This window comes from Trichechus manatus, unplaced genomic scaffold (assembly GCF_000243295.1).
Source record: "Trichechus manatus latirostris isolate Lorelei unplaced genomic scaffold, TriManLat1.0 scaffold00038, whole genome shotgun sequence".
Taxonomy (NCBI): domain Eukaryota; kingdom Metazoa; phylum Chordata; class Mammalia; order Sirenia; family Trichechidae; genus Trichechus; species Trichechus manatus.
Window position 1 is genome coordinate 9,832,602 of NW_004443974.1, and position 16,239 is coordinate 9,848,840.

A 16,239-nucleotide genomic window follows, 5' to 3' on the forward strand; every position below is an offset into this window, starting at 1 on the left:
CTTTCCTTGACATCCCTCCTACCCCTACTTAACCCAGACCATCACCTTCAGGTGATGAAAAAAGCTCTTATCTATGCCCCCACAGCACTCTGAGTGCCCTCTTTTGGAGCAAGTTTCAGTGATACTGGAGCTGATATTGTGTGATCTGTTGTCTGTCTAAACCACCAGCCTGGTCCTTGAGGTCACAAACTTTATTTTGACTTTTTTATTCCCTGTACCTGGGATGGTATAGATATCATGTAAATGCTTGGTGAATGAATGAGTGCATGAATAAAGTGATTACTGAAGGAAGTGAGCAAGGGAGAGAGGCAAGGAGGGAAGGAGGGAGGAAGGAAGGAAGGAAACAGAGAGAGGAAGAAAGAAAGGGAGGAGAAAAGGGAGAGAGAAAGAAAGGAAGGAAGAAGTCCCAAGCAGCAATAATGTCCCTGGTGACACCACCATAAGAAGGGCCTCATTTCTTTGTCTAGCAAGGGAAATGGAATAAACCTGAGTTCAAATCTTGACTCTGCTACCTACTAAATATATGATATTGGACAGGTTACTCAACTTCTTGATCCTCAGTTACTCTCCTGAAAAACTGTTATTTTCTATGACTTACAGAGCTGTGGTAAGGAAAAAGACAATACACTTAAGGTGCTTGGTATGAGGCGTGACACACACACGAGGCACTCCAATGTGTGTTTGTATCTACCAATCCATTCCCTAGAAGTATGGTGACTCTGGAAATTGGGAAATATTTGTAATAATCCCCCAAGATCCTCACCTATCACTCACATACATATATACATAAATCAACAGATTGAGAACGTCTACCTTGGTGATTTTTACTGAATAAAGAGCTGCATACAGTCCAGAAGCTTAGCAGACATCATGGAGAAGGGTCTATTTCATACTGGGACAAAGGTGGTGCATTTCAGCCCAGGTCTTTGTATATCCCTATGTTTTCATTCATTTGTTATGTGTTAAACACTGTGTTATGGACTGGGGAATACAAGCCAATAAAATAGACACAGTTCAGACTCCAAAATCATATCTATCCTACTGCTTATAAGACTTTTCTTCAGACGGATGTCTCAAATAATCTCAAACTTCATAACATCCAAATCTAAACTGTTTTTTTTTTTTTCCCTTACTCTGAACCTATTTCTTCTCTAGGACACTCCATTTCACTATCGCCATTCGCACAGTTCTTCAACGTCCAGTCTTAGATTCTTATCTCTACCCACTCATTCATACTGGAGGCCTCAATGAATATCTCTAGGCAAATAACTCCCAAATTCGTCTTTCTAGCTCTTATCTCTCTCCTCTGAACTCCAGACATGAAACCAAAAAAACCAAACCCACTGTCATGGAGTCGATTCCGACTCATAGCGACCCTATAGGACCGGGTAGACCTGTCCCATAGGGTTTCCAAGGAGTGCCTGGTGGATTTGAACTGCTGACCTTTTGGTTAGCAGCTGTAGCTCTTAACCACTATGCCACCAGGGTTTCCCCAGACATGAAAGTATCTCTTAAATATAGCAAAAAACAAACCCATTGCGTCGAGTCAATTCTCACTCATAGCGACATTACAGGACAAAGCAGAACTGCACCATAGGGTTTCCAAGGCGGGAAATATTTACAGAAGCAGACTGACATCCTTCTCCCACTGAGTGGCTGGTGGGTTCAAAAGGCTGACCTTTTGGTTGAAAACCATTTCAAATTCAACAAATTATGTTGCCTGTCCCACTCCCCATCACATACCAAAAACCAAACGAAACTTGATCTTTCAATGCTCCTTTATATCAGTGAAACACACTACCACACATCTAGCTGTGCAAGTCAGAAATTTAGGAAATCATCTTTGACATTTCTCTTCTCCCTCACTCACCATATCCAATCCATTTCCAAGTCCTGTGATTTTTACCTCTCAAATATTTCTACAATCTGTCCACTTCTCTCAATCTCCACTCTAGCTTCTGCCCATCTTTTGGACTCATTTCACTCCATTCTCTCTTCCCTTCCTTGTGCTCCAGCCACACTGGCCTTTAGTTCCTTGACCTCAACATGCTTTCTACTGGCATAAAGTAGCTGCCATATTGTTCTATTTGCCTGGAACCTTCCCCTCCCAAATGCGTTTGATATCACTTTCTCAGGGAGTTTTCTCTAGACTTGATAGGCATTCCTTTCCTTTGAAGAACTTAAATCAGTTTTTAAGCAAACACTATTTAGTTTAATTATCTAGGTAATGTCTATTTCTTTCACTAGACTATGGGGTTCATGAAAGAGAGACCATGTCTGGTTCCACTTACTACAGTATACCTAGCACAACGCCTGGTGTATAGCAAACATTCAATAAATATTTGTTGAATGCATGAATGAATACAAATGATAAACGAAATGAGCCAGTTACAAAGTGCTATTACACTTGACAATTTTTTCTTCCTCTTCAAAATGTATATTTTTTGAATGTAGCAATCACATTTCTCTTAATCTCAATACTTTGGATCTGTAACTCCACATATATTTGCTGAACGAGGAAATGAAGAGGGACTTTAAGTCTTTGAGGTTAAGCAGGATATCAAAAGAAGAGTGAGAAAGCATTTTTGACTAAGGAAACAGCAAAAGCAGGCATGGTATAAAAAGGCATTAGGATGCATGGGTGCATAGATGGGGGTCAGACTGTGAAGGCCTTCAGCGCTAAACTAGGAAGCTTAGGCTGTATTAGTTCAGTAAGTGGTTCTCAATGATGACTCTAAGGCATATAAATTAGAAGCAACAACCTAGAAATGGGGAGAAGAGCATATACAGGTAGACATGCAGACAGCGAAAACTGCAAAGTATAAAGAACACACAAAATAATTCAAATAGCAAAGTTGTCTGGAAACATATAATGTAAGGTCAAACATTCCTATATACTTTGATAAGCCCACAAGGGCACTGGTGTATCACAGCATAGTACAATCACTTGAGTTATCAAAAAAGGACTAAATTATGCTACTGCTGCTGCTACCACTACTGGTATGGGTTACAGTTTTAGCCAGCTATAGTTAAAGTAGTTAGCAGCAGCAAAAAGGAACATTTACTGAGCACTTACCATGTATTTTCTTATTTGATTTTTATAACTACCTGGTTAGGTAGTTTTTACCCTCATTTTACATCTTGAAGAAACTGTAGTACATGGGCTTAAATAACTCATCCAAGATCACCCTGATTGTAAGTGTTAATGTCAGAATTAAAAACCAGATTACGACTTTGGATCTCACACTCTTATGTACTATGCTATATTCTGATTAAGAAAGCAGGGAAGATGTTAATACATTTTAGGCAGCTTTTTATGAAAAATGATTAAAATAAAGTCTGATGCTTAATGGGATAAACCCTCAACTATCTACAAAACTAATCAAGATCTCCCAAGGGCTCTAGATAGGTGATGTTACATCAGAATGAAGTGAATCCACAGTTAACTCCCACCACACAGCTTTATCATGTCTTGGTATACTTCATAGCTGCACTATCTAATATGGTGAGAACAAGCTAGAAGTGTCTGTTGAACACCTGAATTGTGGCTAGTCTGAATTGGAATGAGCTGTAAGTAGCAAATAAACACCAAATAGTGGAGACTTAAAACTCACTGCCATTGAGTCAATTCCAACTCATAGCGAACGTAGAACAGAGAAGAATTGCCCGACAGGGTTTCCAAGGGGCGGCTGGTGGATTTGAACTGCCAAACTTTTGGTTAGCAGCCACGGCTCTTAAAACTGCACCACCAGGGCTCCAGTAAAGACTTAGGAACAAAAACCAAAACAAAATTAAAAAAATTTAAATATCTAATTAATAATTTTTTATATTGATCACATGTTGAAATGGCACTGTTCTGGATATATTGGGTTAAATCAAGTATATAATGAAAATTTCATTTTAATTTTTTAAAACATGGGTTCAGATCTCATAGCATTTGATTCTATATTTTATTGTATCATTTTATTGGCTGTCTACCTTAGAAAGTAAGCTACTCGATGACATGAGCTGCCTTTTTCACTTCTCTATTCCCAGCACCTCGCACAATGCCTGGAGTAAGTATAGACTCTATGAATATTTTGTTATCATCTATAACAGAGCTCCATGGGAAGGGGTATAATATAATAATATGAATCTGGGACTCCAGAGGCAGAGATTCCTGGGTTTGAATACTAATTCTACCACTTACTGTGTGATTTAGGTAAGTTATTCGGCCTCTCTAAGCTTTAGTTTCCTCATATATAAAATGAGGACAACAATGCTTATGTCACAGTTCAACTCTTGTCTACTACCAGCTATGTAATCCTGGCAAGTTCCTTTGCCTCTCTTGGTTTCAGTGCCTACACTAAGCAATGTTTTAAGAATTAAATTAGACAACATATATAAAGTCACTAGCCTATGGCTCCCTTTCCCGTTTGTTTGTTTCCACTTCATACTTAAAAGGTACAAAACCACAGTTCAGCCTTAAGGAGAGCTGCTGACTTAATCTTTTGCTGAGGCTAGGTTGTATCTTGATTTTAAAAGGTTTCCTATTGCCACTGGAGCAACAAAGATTATCTTTAGATCCACAATGTAACCAGGCAGAGTAGAAGGCAACATCAGTAAGAATTCAAAAGCATATTTTTATGCATGATTTTAATGTATCTTAAAAAAACAAACAAACAAACAAAAAAACAACTACCAGTTGAGTGGACCATATTAACTCTGCAAACGTAAGAAGAGAAGAGGAAGTCTCCATAAGACTCCATTTTCAAAATGAAGGCATCAACATTCTGCTGTATTCTAAGTCTAGCGCTAGAAAGAACACATAAAACTATAAATTCATAGGGGAGAATCAATGCAGCAAAAGCACTTTAAAGTTTGAGTTATGTACACGTACAGAGACCCTCTACATTTTTAATATAATTTTTTAAATGAGGAAAACAGCCTAATGATTGAGAGAAAACTGAGCCACTGACTGATAAAACGATAATTCAGACCAAAAGTTCTGTAGGAGGCAGAAAGAAATAATGAACAGACCTTGGCATCAGACAGACCTGGAATCAAATCCTGACACTGCCATCTCCCATCTGGGTAGCCTTCAGCAAGTAACAACTCTCTGACTCTGATTTTTCTCCTCTGCAGAATGAGGATCATAATGTTTACCTCACAGGGAGCTGGGAGAATCCAACAAGATACCATGTGTCACGTGCCCAGCATGGTGTCTAACTCAACGTAGGTGCCTAGCAATCATTAGTTCCCTCTACCCCCTCCCATATTGCTTTTGTCAGCAGGTATCATAAAAGGGTTTGGAAATTGCTAAAATTCATTTCCTCATGTCTGGATTCACAAACTTAACAGTTTAATTTGCAAAAGCAGATTCTCTCAGATAAGTAGTAGCTACACAGACCTGAAATCTGGTGAGCAACCTGAGCTGGATCAGTGTAGCAGTTTGGTTCCCAGGCCATGCCTAGAAAAACTAACCCAGCACAGAATGCAGCCTGGGCAGCCAGGAAGACAGCCAAGAAATAGAGAGCAGCCAAAAAGAGAAAGGATTACTTGAGCTTCGGCTCCCGTCCTTCGCTCGTGTACTGCCAACAGATGAGTCCGATCAAGTCCTGTACCCTGGCGCTGGCCATTGTCACCACGGTCATTGGCAACAGTCTGTCCTGGCTCGAGTGCAGGGGGAGGTAGACGTCAATCTTCTTGGTTGCTGTTGTGCCTACATGACCCTGTGGACAGAGCACACACATAAGGGTAAAGCACATAGCCAAGGTCATGCAGACCCTATTGGGCCACAACCATTCCTCTCCAGGTTCTGTGTTCAGCACAGCCATTTCTCATTCTTTCTGCACAGACCAGCTTATGAGCCTGCAATGGTCCCAAAGTGGAAACACTGTCTAGTTTAAGGGTTTTTTTTGTTTGTTTGTTTTGTCTTGTTTTTGTTGTTCTTTTTCTTTTAATTTTTATTTTCTAATGGACTAATGGATCCAGCTCTGCCAGCAGGAAGGTAAATCAGCACTACAACTAAGATGTGGTGTCAGGAGACTTGTTTTGCTACTCAGTGTGACCTTGGAAAAGTCACCATTATACCTTGGCATCAGCTGCCCTCCCTGGAAACTGCCCTATCAGGCCTCTGTGAGACTTTGGAATAAGCTGCCTGGGAAGCCGCCATACTCTCTGGGAAAGCATTCAGGTCTGCAGCACCAGAACCAAGTGCTCCTCTTCCCCAGAGACTACTAGAGCTAATTCCATTATGTAGTACATCCGTTTACTTAAGTCACCTGCACAAGTTCAAGCATTCTCTGGCCTTCCATTATTGCCCTAACTGCCATTGCCATACTACTCTAGACATCCCTGACCCTTCCCACACATCTACCCCTTTTCCCTCCCAAACCTTCCATAATGCCCTCTGGAACTCCCGCACTACTCAACAAACTTCAGAAATCCTAGGTTTCTTTTTTAAAACATTCTACCTTAATTGAAAACCTGCTGGTCATTGAGGATACTCTCTCCTCTGCAGACTGTTCAAAAGAGGACTGTTTGCTTTTTCTTTTTTTATTTTCCTCCCTAAGCCCCCAAATCCCCAAGGCCAGGAGGTGGTGTAGTTATACTTGGCCCCACAAACACTTCCAGACTATTACTCTCATCTCATGCAGAAATCCCTGTTCCTTTGAGGCCCAAACCATCCAACTACACCTTCTTCCTCTCCTTTTTTTTGTTTCTGTTATCCACCAACCTTCTGGTCATTCTCCCTCTGTCACTGAAGATCTGAGCTCCTGGCTCAGTCTTCCCACTCTAACTCTTGTCATCATTCTTGGTGATGTGATCTAAAGGAATAATCTGCCCAACACCCAAGACTCTCAATCCCTAGACCACGCCATCTCCAATACCTTTTCCTCCACACCACTTCAATCCCTTACTGCAGTAGGTACAACATAAATCTGCACCAACTCCCAAATCTCAAATTAGGACACCACTTCTCTTAATATATTCAAATATACTTTCAACTCATTTGTTTAAGTAGACCTTCAAATTCTTCAATCTCCAATCCACTGACCCACAACCTTTTTATTATCCATCAGTCACTCTTACTCCCTACTCAAGCCCCCATATTCCACAGTCTGTCATTATAATCATTCCTTTGTAAATACTGTTTTTCTCCCTCCCTTGGACTCAAATGACAGAATCCCAACCTTGGCTGAGCCCAACTCTCTACAGTCCCCAGCTAAAAATTGCTGGAGAAAAATCATGTAACTGCACAGACTGATTTTACTTTAAACTCATGATGACAAATCTCAAATGGACTTTCAACACTGTATAGCAAGTCTACTACATCTCCTTATCCAACCACCTCTCAACCCCACTCAAGATCACTATTGCATACTTTTGTTTCTCTCCTCAAACTTCCCATGGCTCCATGAGCACCTCTTGACCTTCAGCTGCCGTCTTTTGTTCATGTACTGTAAAAAGATGAGAAAATATCCCTATTCTGCAACAAGGAAAGAAAAGCTTTTATTCAGAAAGGAACTTATTCTCCCCACATCAAATCCACAAACTCACCTAGATTTTATTCACTTTTTCCCCCCTTGTTCACTGGAGTGTTGCTCAACTCATTAAAGGCCAATCTCTCCACTTATGTTATGTGTCACCTTCACAAGGACTTCACTCCTTCACTTATTCTCATCTCCTATATTATCAACCTCAGCCTTTGCTACTTCCATGACACCACACTTCGTTTTTCCTCCTTCCTTTCTCATTCCTCCTTCTCAGTATCCCTTACAGGATCCTCTCTCTCTACCCAATTTCTCACTGCTAGCACTCATCAGCGCTATAGGATGGAACCTCTTTTGTCTGTCTGTCCATCTGTCTCTACACTCTTTTCCCTAAGTGATCTCACCAGTCCAAAAGCTTTAACACAATCTATATCTTGATGATATCCATATCTTATGTCCACCTGAAACTTCTACCTGGAATTCCAAATTCATACATCAAACAGTCTATGTAATACGTGGGAAAGTATCACAGACATCAAATCTTTGTAGTGTCAAAGGACACTACAAAGAAAGTGAAAAGACAACATACAGAAAAAGAGAAAATATTTGCAAATCATATATCTGATAAAGATCTAGTATCCAGGATATACAAAGAACCCTTACAACTCAACAATAAAAAGACAACTAACCCGATTTAAAAATGGGCAAAGGATCTGAAGAGACATTTCTCCAAAGAAGATACACAAATGGCCAATAAACTTATGAAAAGATGTTCAACATCATTAGCCATTAGGGAAATGCAAATTAAAATCATAACTTTGCACCCACTAAAATGGCTATAATCTTTTTAAAATGGAAAATAACAAGGGTTGGCAAAATGTGGAGAAATTGGAACCCTTATACATTGCTGGTGTAAATGTAAAACAGTACAGTCACTGTGGAAAAGTTTGGCAGTTCTTCAAAAAGTTAAACACAGAAAACACCATATGACCCAGACATTCCATTTCCAGGTATACGCCCAAGAGAATCGAAAACATATGTTCACACAAAAACTTGTACACAAATGTTCATTGAAGCATTACTCGTAACAGCCAAAAAGTGGAAACAACACAAATGTCCACAAACTGATTAATGGATAAATAAAATCCATACAATGGATTATGTAGCCATAAAAAAGAATGAAATATTGATACATGCTACAACATGGCTGAACTTTGAAAACATTATGCTAAAAGAAGCCAGACACAAAAGACTACATATTGTATGATTCCATTATGTGAAATGTCCGGAATAGGCAAATCTATGGAGACAGAAAGTGATTAACCAGGGGTGGGGAAAGGGGGAAACTGAGAAGTATGGGGTTTCTTTTGGTGGTCATGGAAATATTCTGGAATTAGACAGTGGTCATGGTTGTACAATACTGTATATTGAAAGCCACTGAATTGTACACTTTAAAGTGGTTAAAAAGGTGAATTTTATCTCAATTTAAAAAAATGTTTAAATATATATTTCAAACCCATCCCATTTCTATTGCCAGTCAAAACACCATCAGGACTCATCTGGATTCCAAACGGACCTCCTCTTTTCCTGCCTGTTCCAACTTGTTCTCCATACAGGAGCAAGGTTTGTTTAACTTACATCTGATCACATTATATCCCTGTTTAAATTCCTTCAATCAATGGCTTCCCATAGCACTTTGAATAAAATCCAAATTCTTTGCCCTGTTCAAGAAAGCACTGCATGATCTGGCCCATACCTACCTCTCCAACATCTACTGCTACTCCCCAGCCTGCTCATGGTGTTTCAGCTACGATGGTCTTCTAGAAGTGCTCTGAATGTGCATGTATGTATATGTAGCTTGTTTACATCTCCTACTTTTAAGACCTTGCTTGCATCTTCCACTTTAAGACCTTCTACATCTAGAAGGCTGTTTCTCATGGTCTTTGCAGGGCTAACTCTTCATCTAATGTGTGACCTTGGGCAGGTTACTTGATCTCTCTGTGCTTCTATTTCCTCATATGTAAAATGATAATAATGATAGGATCTACCTATCATAGGACTCTTGTGATGATGATGATCATTCAAGGCTCAGCTCATATGACACCTCCCCAGAGAAACTTCGATAGAAAACAATCCCACGGAAACAAGCTCCTTCCATGGTTATTTTCTCACATATATTCTGTTCATTTCCTTCATAGCACTTACAATTTGATATTACATATTTATTTACGTACATCTTTAGTATATGCCTTCCCCACTAGACTTTGAACTTCTACGAGGGCAGCATGTCTACTTTGTTTACTCTTGTATACATAATGCCTAGCACTGTACCTGGCATATAGAAAACCCTTAAAAAAAATCTGTTGAACTACAGAATGAATGCATGAATGATTCTACCAGGACACATGATAGGAACTCAGTAAATACTAGTTTCCTCCATTTCTCTTTCCCTTCCTCTGTGGGTCTGCTTCTTGGTCTGGAGGTAGAACGACTTGAACAATCATGTAGTTCCATCTCTAATACTCTATAATTCTATCATCCTAAGGTGAGAACTAGGGTAGGGAAATATGTAAGATTAGTTAAAAAAAAATTTTCAGAGACATTCAACTTCTCATATAACCCAGCATTTAATATCGGATCAGCTGATGTCCTTTTTCTGTGTCGTGTCTCTATGTTATAAAGCAAATAATGAAAAAGTAATTTTCCTACATAGTGCTGTCTCTTCCTCTCTCATGTATGTTTTTCATCTTGGAAATAATAATTACAATGAGTAGCAAAGACTTCTCCAAACAGCAAATGTTTTGACCTTAACAGGCAGGCAAGGGGTTAAAATTAAAACAGTGGCAATCTTTCTGCAGTGGGTTAATCATCTTCCCTCTCAGACCCAGACCAATTGCCCTTCATTGCTCTCCCTTTGTATTTCTATTTATTCCTCTTCCTTATTCCAAAGAACTGGAGCTGAACTGGAGCTACAGAGTCACAATATCTCAAGACACAAAGATTCAATGAGATAACAAATGTAAATGGGTTTCATAAACTGTAAAGTGTTTTAGAAATGCAGAGCAGTATGCTGGAAAGAGCCTAAGTTTTTAAATCAACCCCATTTCTATTACTCAAGTCTGTTATATAGTCATATGGGGGCCAAAGATGATGCTTATAAATCTATAGTCATCTGCTCAAAGTTCTGTAACCAAGGTGGAAGAGCCAGGACTCAAATCCATGTCTGTCTGACTCCAAAACCCCTTTTTTAAACATCAGTGCCTTCTTTCTCTAAAATCAATTCCCACTCTCTAGTGCTTGAAAATCATCTCACTCTCCCTCTTCTTTTCCTCACACACTGAGAGCTCTGCCCAAAGCAGTCTCCCACAGGAGGACTAGCTCTGAGGAACTGCTCAAAGAGAATTCTTAGGGGATCTACTCCAGGGAACCCGGCCATTGTCAGCTGACTGCAGGGCAATCATCACTGTTTAGGAAACGAGGGCAGGATAGTTATATGGTACTCCCTGTGAATCCCTTTATCCTCTTTACTTCATAGTGAAATAGCAAGTGTGTGGAAAACTATGAGAATAAATATGGTAAATACTTATTAAATGAGTGAAGCCCTTTATCTTTTAAATCTTCTAATTCCATTTTGAGGCACTGATGACAGAAAAAGAACTGCTTTGCACAAACCCTGAAATTATATATATTTTTAATAAGGAGCCTCTTCTGAAAAAACTCAGGGTGGTGGCAGTTAGCTCTAATAGTCCCTGTGTTGCAATGTTTAGCAGGAATCATCTAAAACAGAAAACAATCCATCAACATAACAGAAAGTAATTAACTTATAAAAAAAATAAGGTGACCAAAGGATTAAAAGTATTCATCACACATCAAGGCAAGCAATAGTCCAAAGACCTAACATCTAACTATTAAAAAGGAACTAGTAATAAACAAAGATCATATCACACAGTTTCTCTGTATGGCAATTTCCGTGTTCTACAATATGGAATTGGGAAAATGAAGGCATAATCAGAGCACAGGGAAAAGGGAACACAAAAAACACAGGGGATGGTTTAGCTTTATCTTCCTCAGTCATTCATGCATTCAACAAACATCCACTGAAATACCATGCTGGGCCCTGAAGACAAAACCAAGTGACACACAATGCAGATCCTCACTAAACTCAGAGTTTGCTGAAGGGCATAGACCAGCAACCAGATAACAGCCCAATGTGAGAAAAGCTTTAAGAGGGGGAAAGCACAGGCTTAGATGAGAGCCCAGAAGTAACCCAGACTAAAGGGGTTGTCAAACACCTCCTAGATACAACACTTTACTCTTTCATCCAATAGAACCATTAACCCAAGGAAAAGAGTCTCATTGTACTTAAATATCTACTATATTAATATACCAAAAGGTGAGTAGGGGTTCCCTCTGAGACATGGGATTATGACTGATTTAATTTTCTAATATATGTTTTTCTAAATTTTCTATAATGAACATGTATTATTTTTATAATTAGACATTAAATAGTATTTTAATTAAAATTAAAAAAGATAGTAAGAATAATGACCATGAGGGTTTAAGAACTTTTTAAGAGAAACAGAGGATCAATTTTGAAAATGTAGCCTATTTTAAAGCATCTAGCAAACATTTATTAATAACACATTATGTGCCAGGTACTGCAACAGGCTGTTGGAACAAGTAAGTTGAAAATTTAACTCTGACACCTTCCTATGGCAGGTTAGGTAATTTTTATCAGAGAAAAATAAAGAGTATTAAATTCATAATGAGCTTGGTATGCCCCCAATTTAAGTTTGGAACAAAAAGAAAAGGAAAACTATTTCCTGTAGCAAAATTATTCTTCATAACACAAAAATGCAAGTCATGAAGACCACTAGACTTCACTATTCCTATCACATGCCCTCTCCATGACTTGGCTCTGCAAATGCAGCCAGAATCTTAAATTCAACATATCCAAGGCAAATTTTCTTCTTCGTCATCTTGTCTCTCATTCTATATTCAATCTCAGTTAAAGTTTTCATCACCTATTCTGTCAGCCAATCTGGGAATCTTCACTCCTCTTTCTGCCTCACCCTCTACATAATCTCTCAGTGAACTACCGCAGCAATCTCCCACCTAGCTCGTCTCTAAAATCCTTCCTCTCTGCAAATCTCTCTCTCCTTATTGTCACCAGTGTGATCTTTCTCAAATCAATGACCATGCCAGTCATCAAGTAACATACAATGGCTCTCCATGGCTAGCATTTCAACTCCTTAAGCACGGCAGTTAATACTCTTCGTGATCTGTTCCAATGTATTACTGCTAGAATAGTGGTTAAGAGCACAAACTTGGGGTCAGCCATACTCAGGTTTGAATCCTGGCTGTCACTTCCTAAGCTGCTATATCTTTAACTTTGAGCAAGTAACTTCACTTCTCAGAACCTGCATTTCTTCACTTGGAAAGGTAAATAAGATATATATAAAAAGTCTAGCACACAGTCAATGATCAAGGAATGTAGCTCTTATTGTCCTTCAAATCAAATGTCACATCTTCCAAGTTGCTTCCTGTTTTTCACTATTATAAGTAATTTCTGATAAACATCTTTTTATATAAATGTTCGTATATCTATTCCTAGGAGCAGATTATCGGGCCAAAGGGTATGACTGTTTTGTGGCTTGTGATATATACTAGAAAAGCTCACTCTTTTGATAATTATCCTTATGCCAATCATAAAATACCAATGTTATGAACCATAGGTCATCCAATTCTTAACAGCTCATAAAATGTAAACACTTAAAAAATTTAAATATAATAATTTCAAATACACAGAATGTAAATAAGTACAGAATTAAAATATATAGAATTTGAATATGATGATGAATTAGAACATTATATCTATATTGATTTTTTTTCCCTATCTGATCCCATTAATTAAAATAACATACAAATTGCTGTCTATCATAAAATTAATTTCAAAACTATGTACTGGATAGTTTCCAAAATACAGAAAGCAAGAAGAACAATGGGTGGTATTCAGTTCAAAATAACCTTTAATTAAGAAACATCCAAATCAAGCAAGTTAGCTCACAGACTGAATTTTCCAAACTAATAAGGCTTAAAGGCATAAGGTTCAGTTAGAAGTACTACTCAACATCAAGGTTTGTCAATAATAAACTGAATATCAGATCTCAAAGCTGTTGCTAAGTGTTCAAATTCTCTGTCAAGGGAAAGAAATAGAGAAAGGATAGACAGCTTGGCTTCTGCAATTAAGGAGACAAAAAGCAGGCAACATTAGTCCATTAGTCACAATTGAACAAGCAGATCATTTTATGTAATTTCAATGCAGGAATAAATATATCAGTATATCCAGACAATGTAATGATGCAAATTGATAAAAAGTTATCTGTAGCTTTCAAAAGTTAAAAAAACTCTCTTAAAGGAATGGCTGCAGTTCCACTTCACCAGTACTTCCCTCCCCAGCTCCCTCACAAGGACCAAAAGATGCTATATTCTACCAATGGTCTAGTACTTAATAATATGGCATCCACACTTGGAACAGGGGTCTCAAATTATCACTACTCTGATGATGAGTAACGGACTTCATCTGATGAGAACTAACAATTTCAAACAAAATCTGGCCTACTCTGGTCTACCAAACCAAATCAAACCCATTGCTGGGGAGGTGATTCCAACTCATAATGACCCTATAGGACAGAGTAGAATTGCCCCCACAGAGTTTCCCAGGAACTTTTGGTTGGCAGCTGAGCTGTTAACCACTGCACCAAGAGGGCTCCAATCTGGTCTAAGCCAGGTTTAATTGACTATGAGAAATAAAGAGAGTCTACATGAAAAAAGAGAGAGAGAGAGAATTGCAGCATTTTGTTCTCAATAAAATGCTGGTTTTATGGGCTTAGAAAAAGAACTCACTTTTTTATATTCAACATGCAGCACTGAATTTATGAATAGATTTTGTATAAAATTCTATGACAAATCCATTCAGAGATGGGGGCTTGGCTTTGTAGTGCTATCTTAACCCTCAATAAATCTGGAAAGCTTAAAGGCTATTAAATTAACATTTCCCTGATCTGGCACCTGTAGTCAAGTTAATTTGTCAAAAACATTTCTACAGTTTGTCACTGGAACACTGTATTTTCTGACAAGTTAAGTTTAAAATAAAATTGACAAAATCTCATTAATTTCCCCTGAATCATCAACCTTGGTTCCATTAAGCTTTTATTATTAAGAACGCCAACTGTCACTCTTCGTATAATAAGGTCAAGTTCTGATCTGGGCACCTCAGGATACTTGATATATTAATAGGAGCCAGTGAGGCAGTACAGTGTGGTAGCTGAAAGCACATGTTATTGAATCAGACAGATCTGGGTTCAATTCTCAGCAATACCACTTACTTCCTTGGATAATTTATTCAACTTCTCTGAGCCCCAATTTCCCCATCTATAAAAAGTGGTTAATAAAGGTAACTCCTCACAAAGTTGTTGAGAGGATTATCACTTGGACTTATCACTGTGCCTAGTCCACAAAAAATGCTCAAGAAACGTTGGTTATTATGTTCCCTTTTTTCCTAGTTTTACCAGTCTCATTCATAGAAAAGAAGAAAAAAAAAACAGCTTTATTGCCATTCATAGACTTTTAAAACTACAAGAAATCTTAAGGGTCATGCCCTTTAGAATATTTCAACAAATGGTTGCCCTCCAATCTCTCCTAAACACCTCCACTGATGAGGTCCCTACCACTTTCTGAAGCAAACTCTTTGCTTCAGCGTTTGGGCAGGCAGTTTTGATAGCTAAAACATCTTTCCTTCAATTGAGGTGCAATCTCCCTGCAGATTTTATCCACTGATTTTAGTTCTAGCCCGCAGGAAATATGAACAAATTCACCTCCACTGCCACAGACACTCCTTCATATACCTGAGGACCCTTATATATATGAAGACTCTTTCATATATGAGGACACCCTTCATGTATCAGTAGAATGAGCTAGACTATAATCCTTTCAAGAATGGAGCACAATAGAAAATATCAATTCCTTTAGTTTTTCTTAGGCTAGTGTCTTAGGCTGGGTTCTCTATAGAAGCAAAACTAGTGAACTGTATATATATATATATATAGAGAGAGAGAGATCTATCTCAAGGAAATGGCTGACGCGGTTGTGCAGACTGGCAAGTCCCAAAGTCTGTGGATCAGGTGTCGGCTGGAGGCTTCTCCTGACTCACGTGGTTGCAGAGGCTGACAAACCCAGAACTGGCAGGTCAGACAACAGGCTGCTGGCTCACAGGGCTGCAAAGCTGGTGAATCCCAAAGTCAGCAGGTCAGGCAACAAGCTGCTGGTTCAAGTTCCAAGAACTGGAGGTCAGATGACAATCAGCCAGAAACAGAATCCGGAGCAAGCAAGTTGAGCTTTTCCAGAATGTCCATATATATGTGTATATATTGGGTACAGGCCACACACCCAAGGAAACTCCTCTTATAACTGGTTGGATGATCACATCAGATCTCATCATGGAAGTGATTACATTATATTACTTACAGGAGATCACAAAATGGAGGATAATTACATCAAATCACAAAAGGAGGATTATTATATAATACTGTGAATCATGGTCTAGCCAAGTCGACACATAACATTTATCCTCACAGCTAGTGATTTTTGTAATTTGTCTTTCTATAACATTTACATCAAATGTAAACCCATAGTCTTGAACCCCAAATAGGAAAACTGGGTTGTTGCTCTCAGGAAAGATATTCTCTATTCAAAATAAATCCTT

At 38.6% G+C, this 16,239-nt stretch overlaps 1 protein-coding gene across 10 annotated transcripts in view; it reads right to left on the minus strand.

Moving 5' to 3' along the window:
* MAPKAP1 (MAPK associated protein 1) overlaps positions 1 to 16,239 on the minus strand; it is a 270,519-nt gene that overhangs the window by 133,508 nt on the left and 120,772 nt on the right. For all 10 annotated transcript variants that reach the window (XM_004375666.3, XM_023730744.1, XM_023730743.1 and 7 more), the window contains one exon: positions 5,539 to 5,711. In XM_004375666.3, coding sequence (XP_004375723.1) covers positions 5,539 to 5,711 — 173 coding nt within the window. The remainder of the gene's footprint in view (positions 1 to 5,538; positions 5,712 to 16,239) is intronic.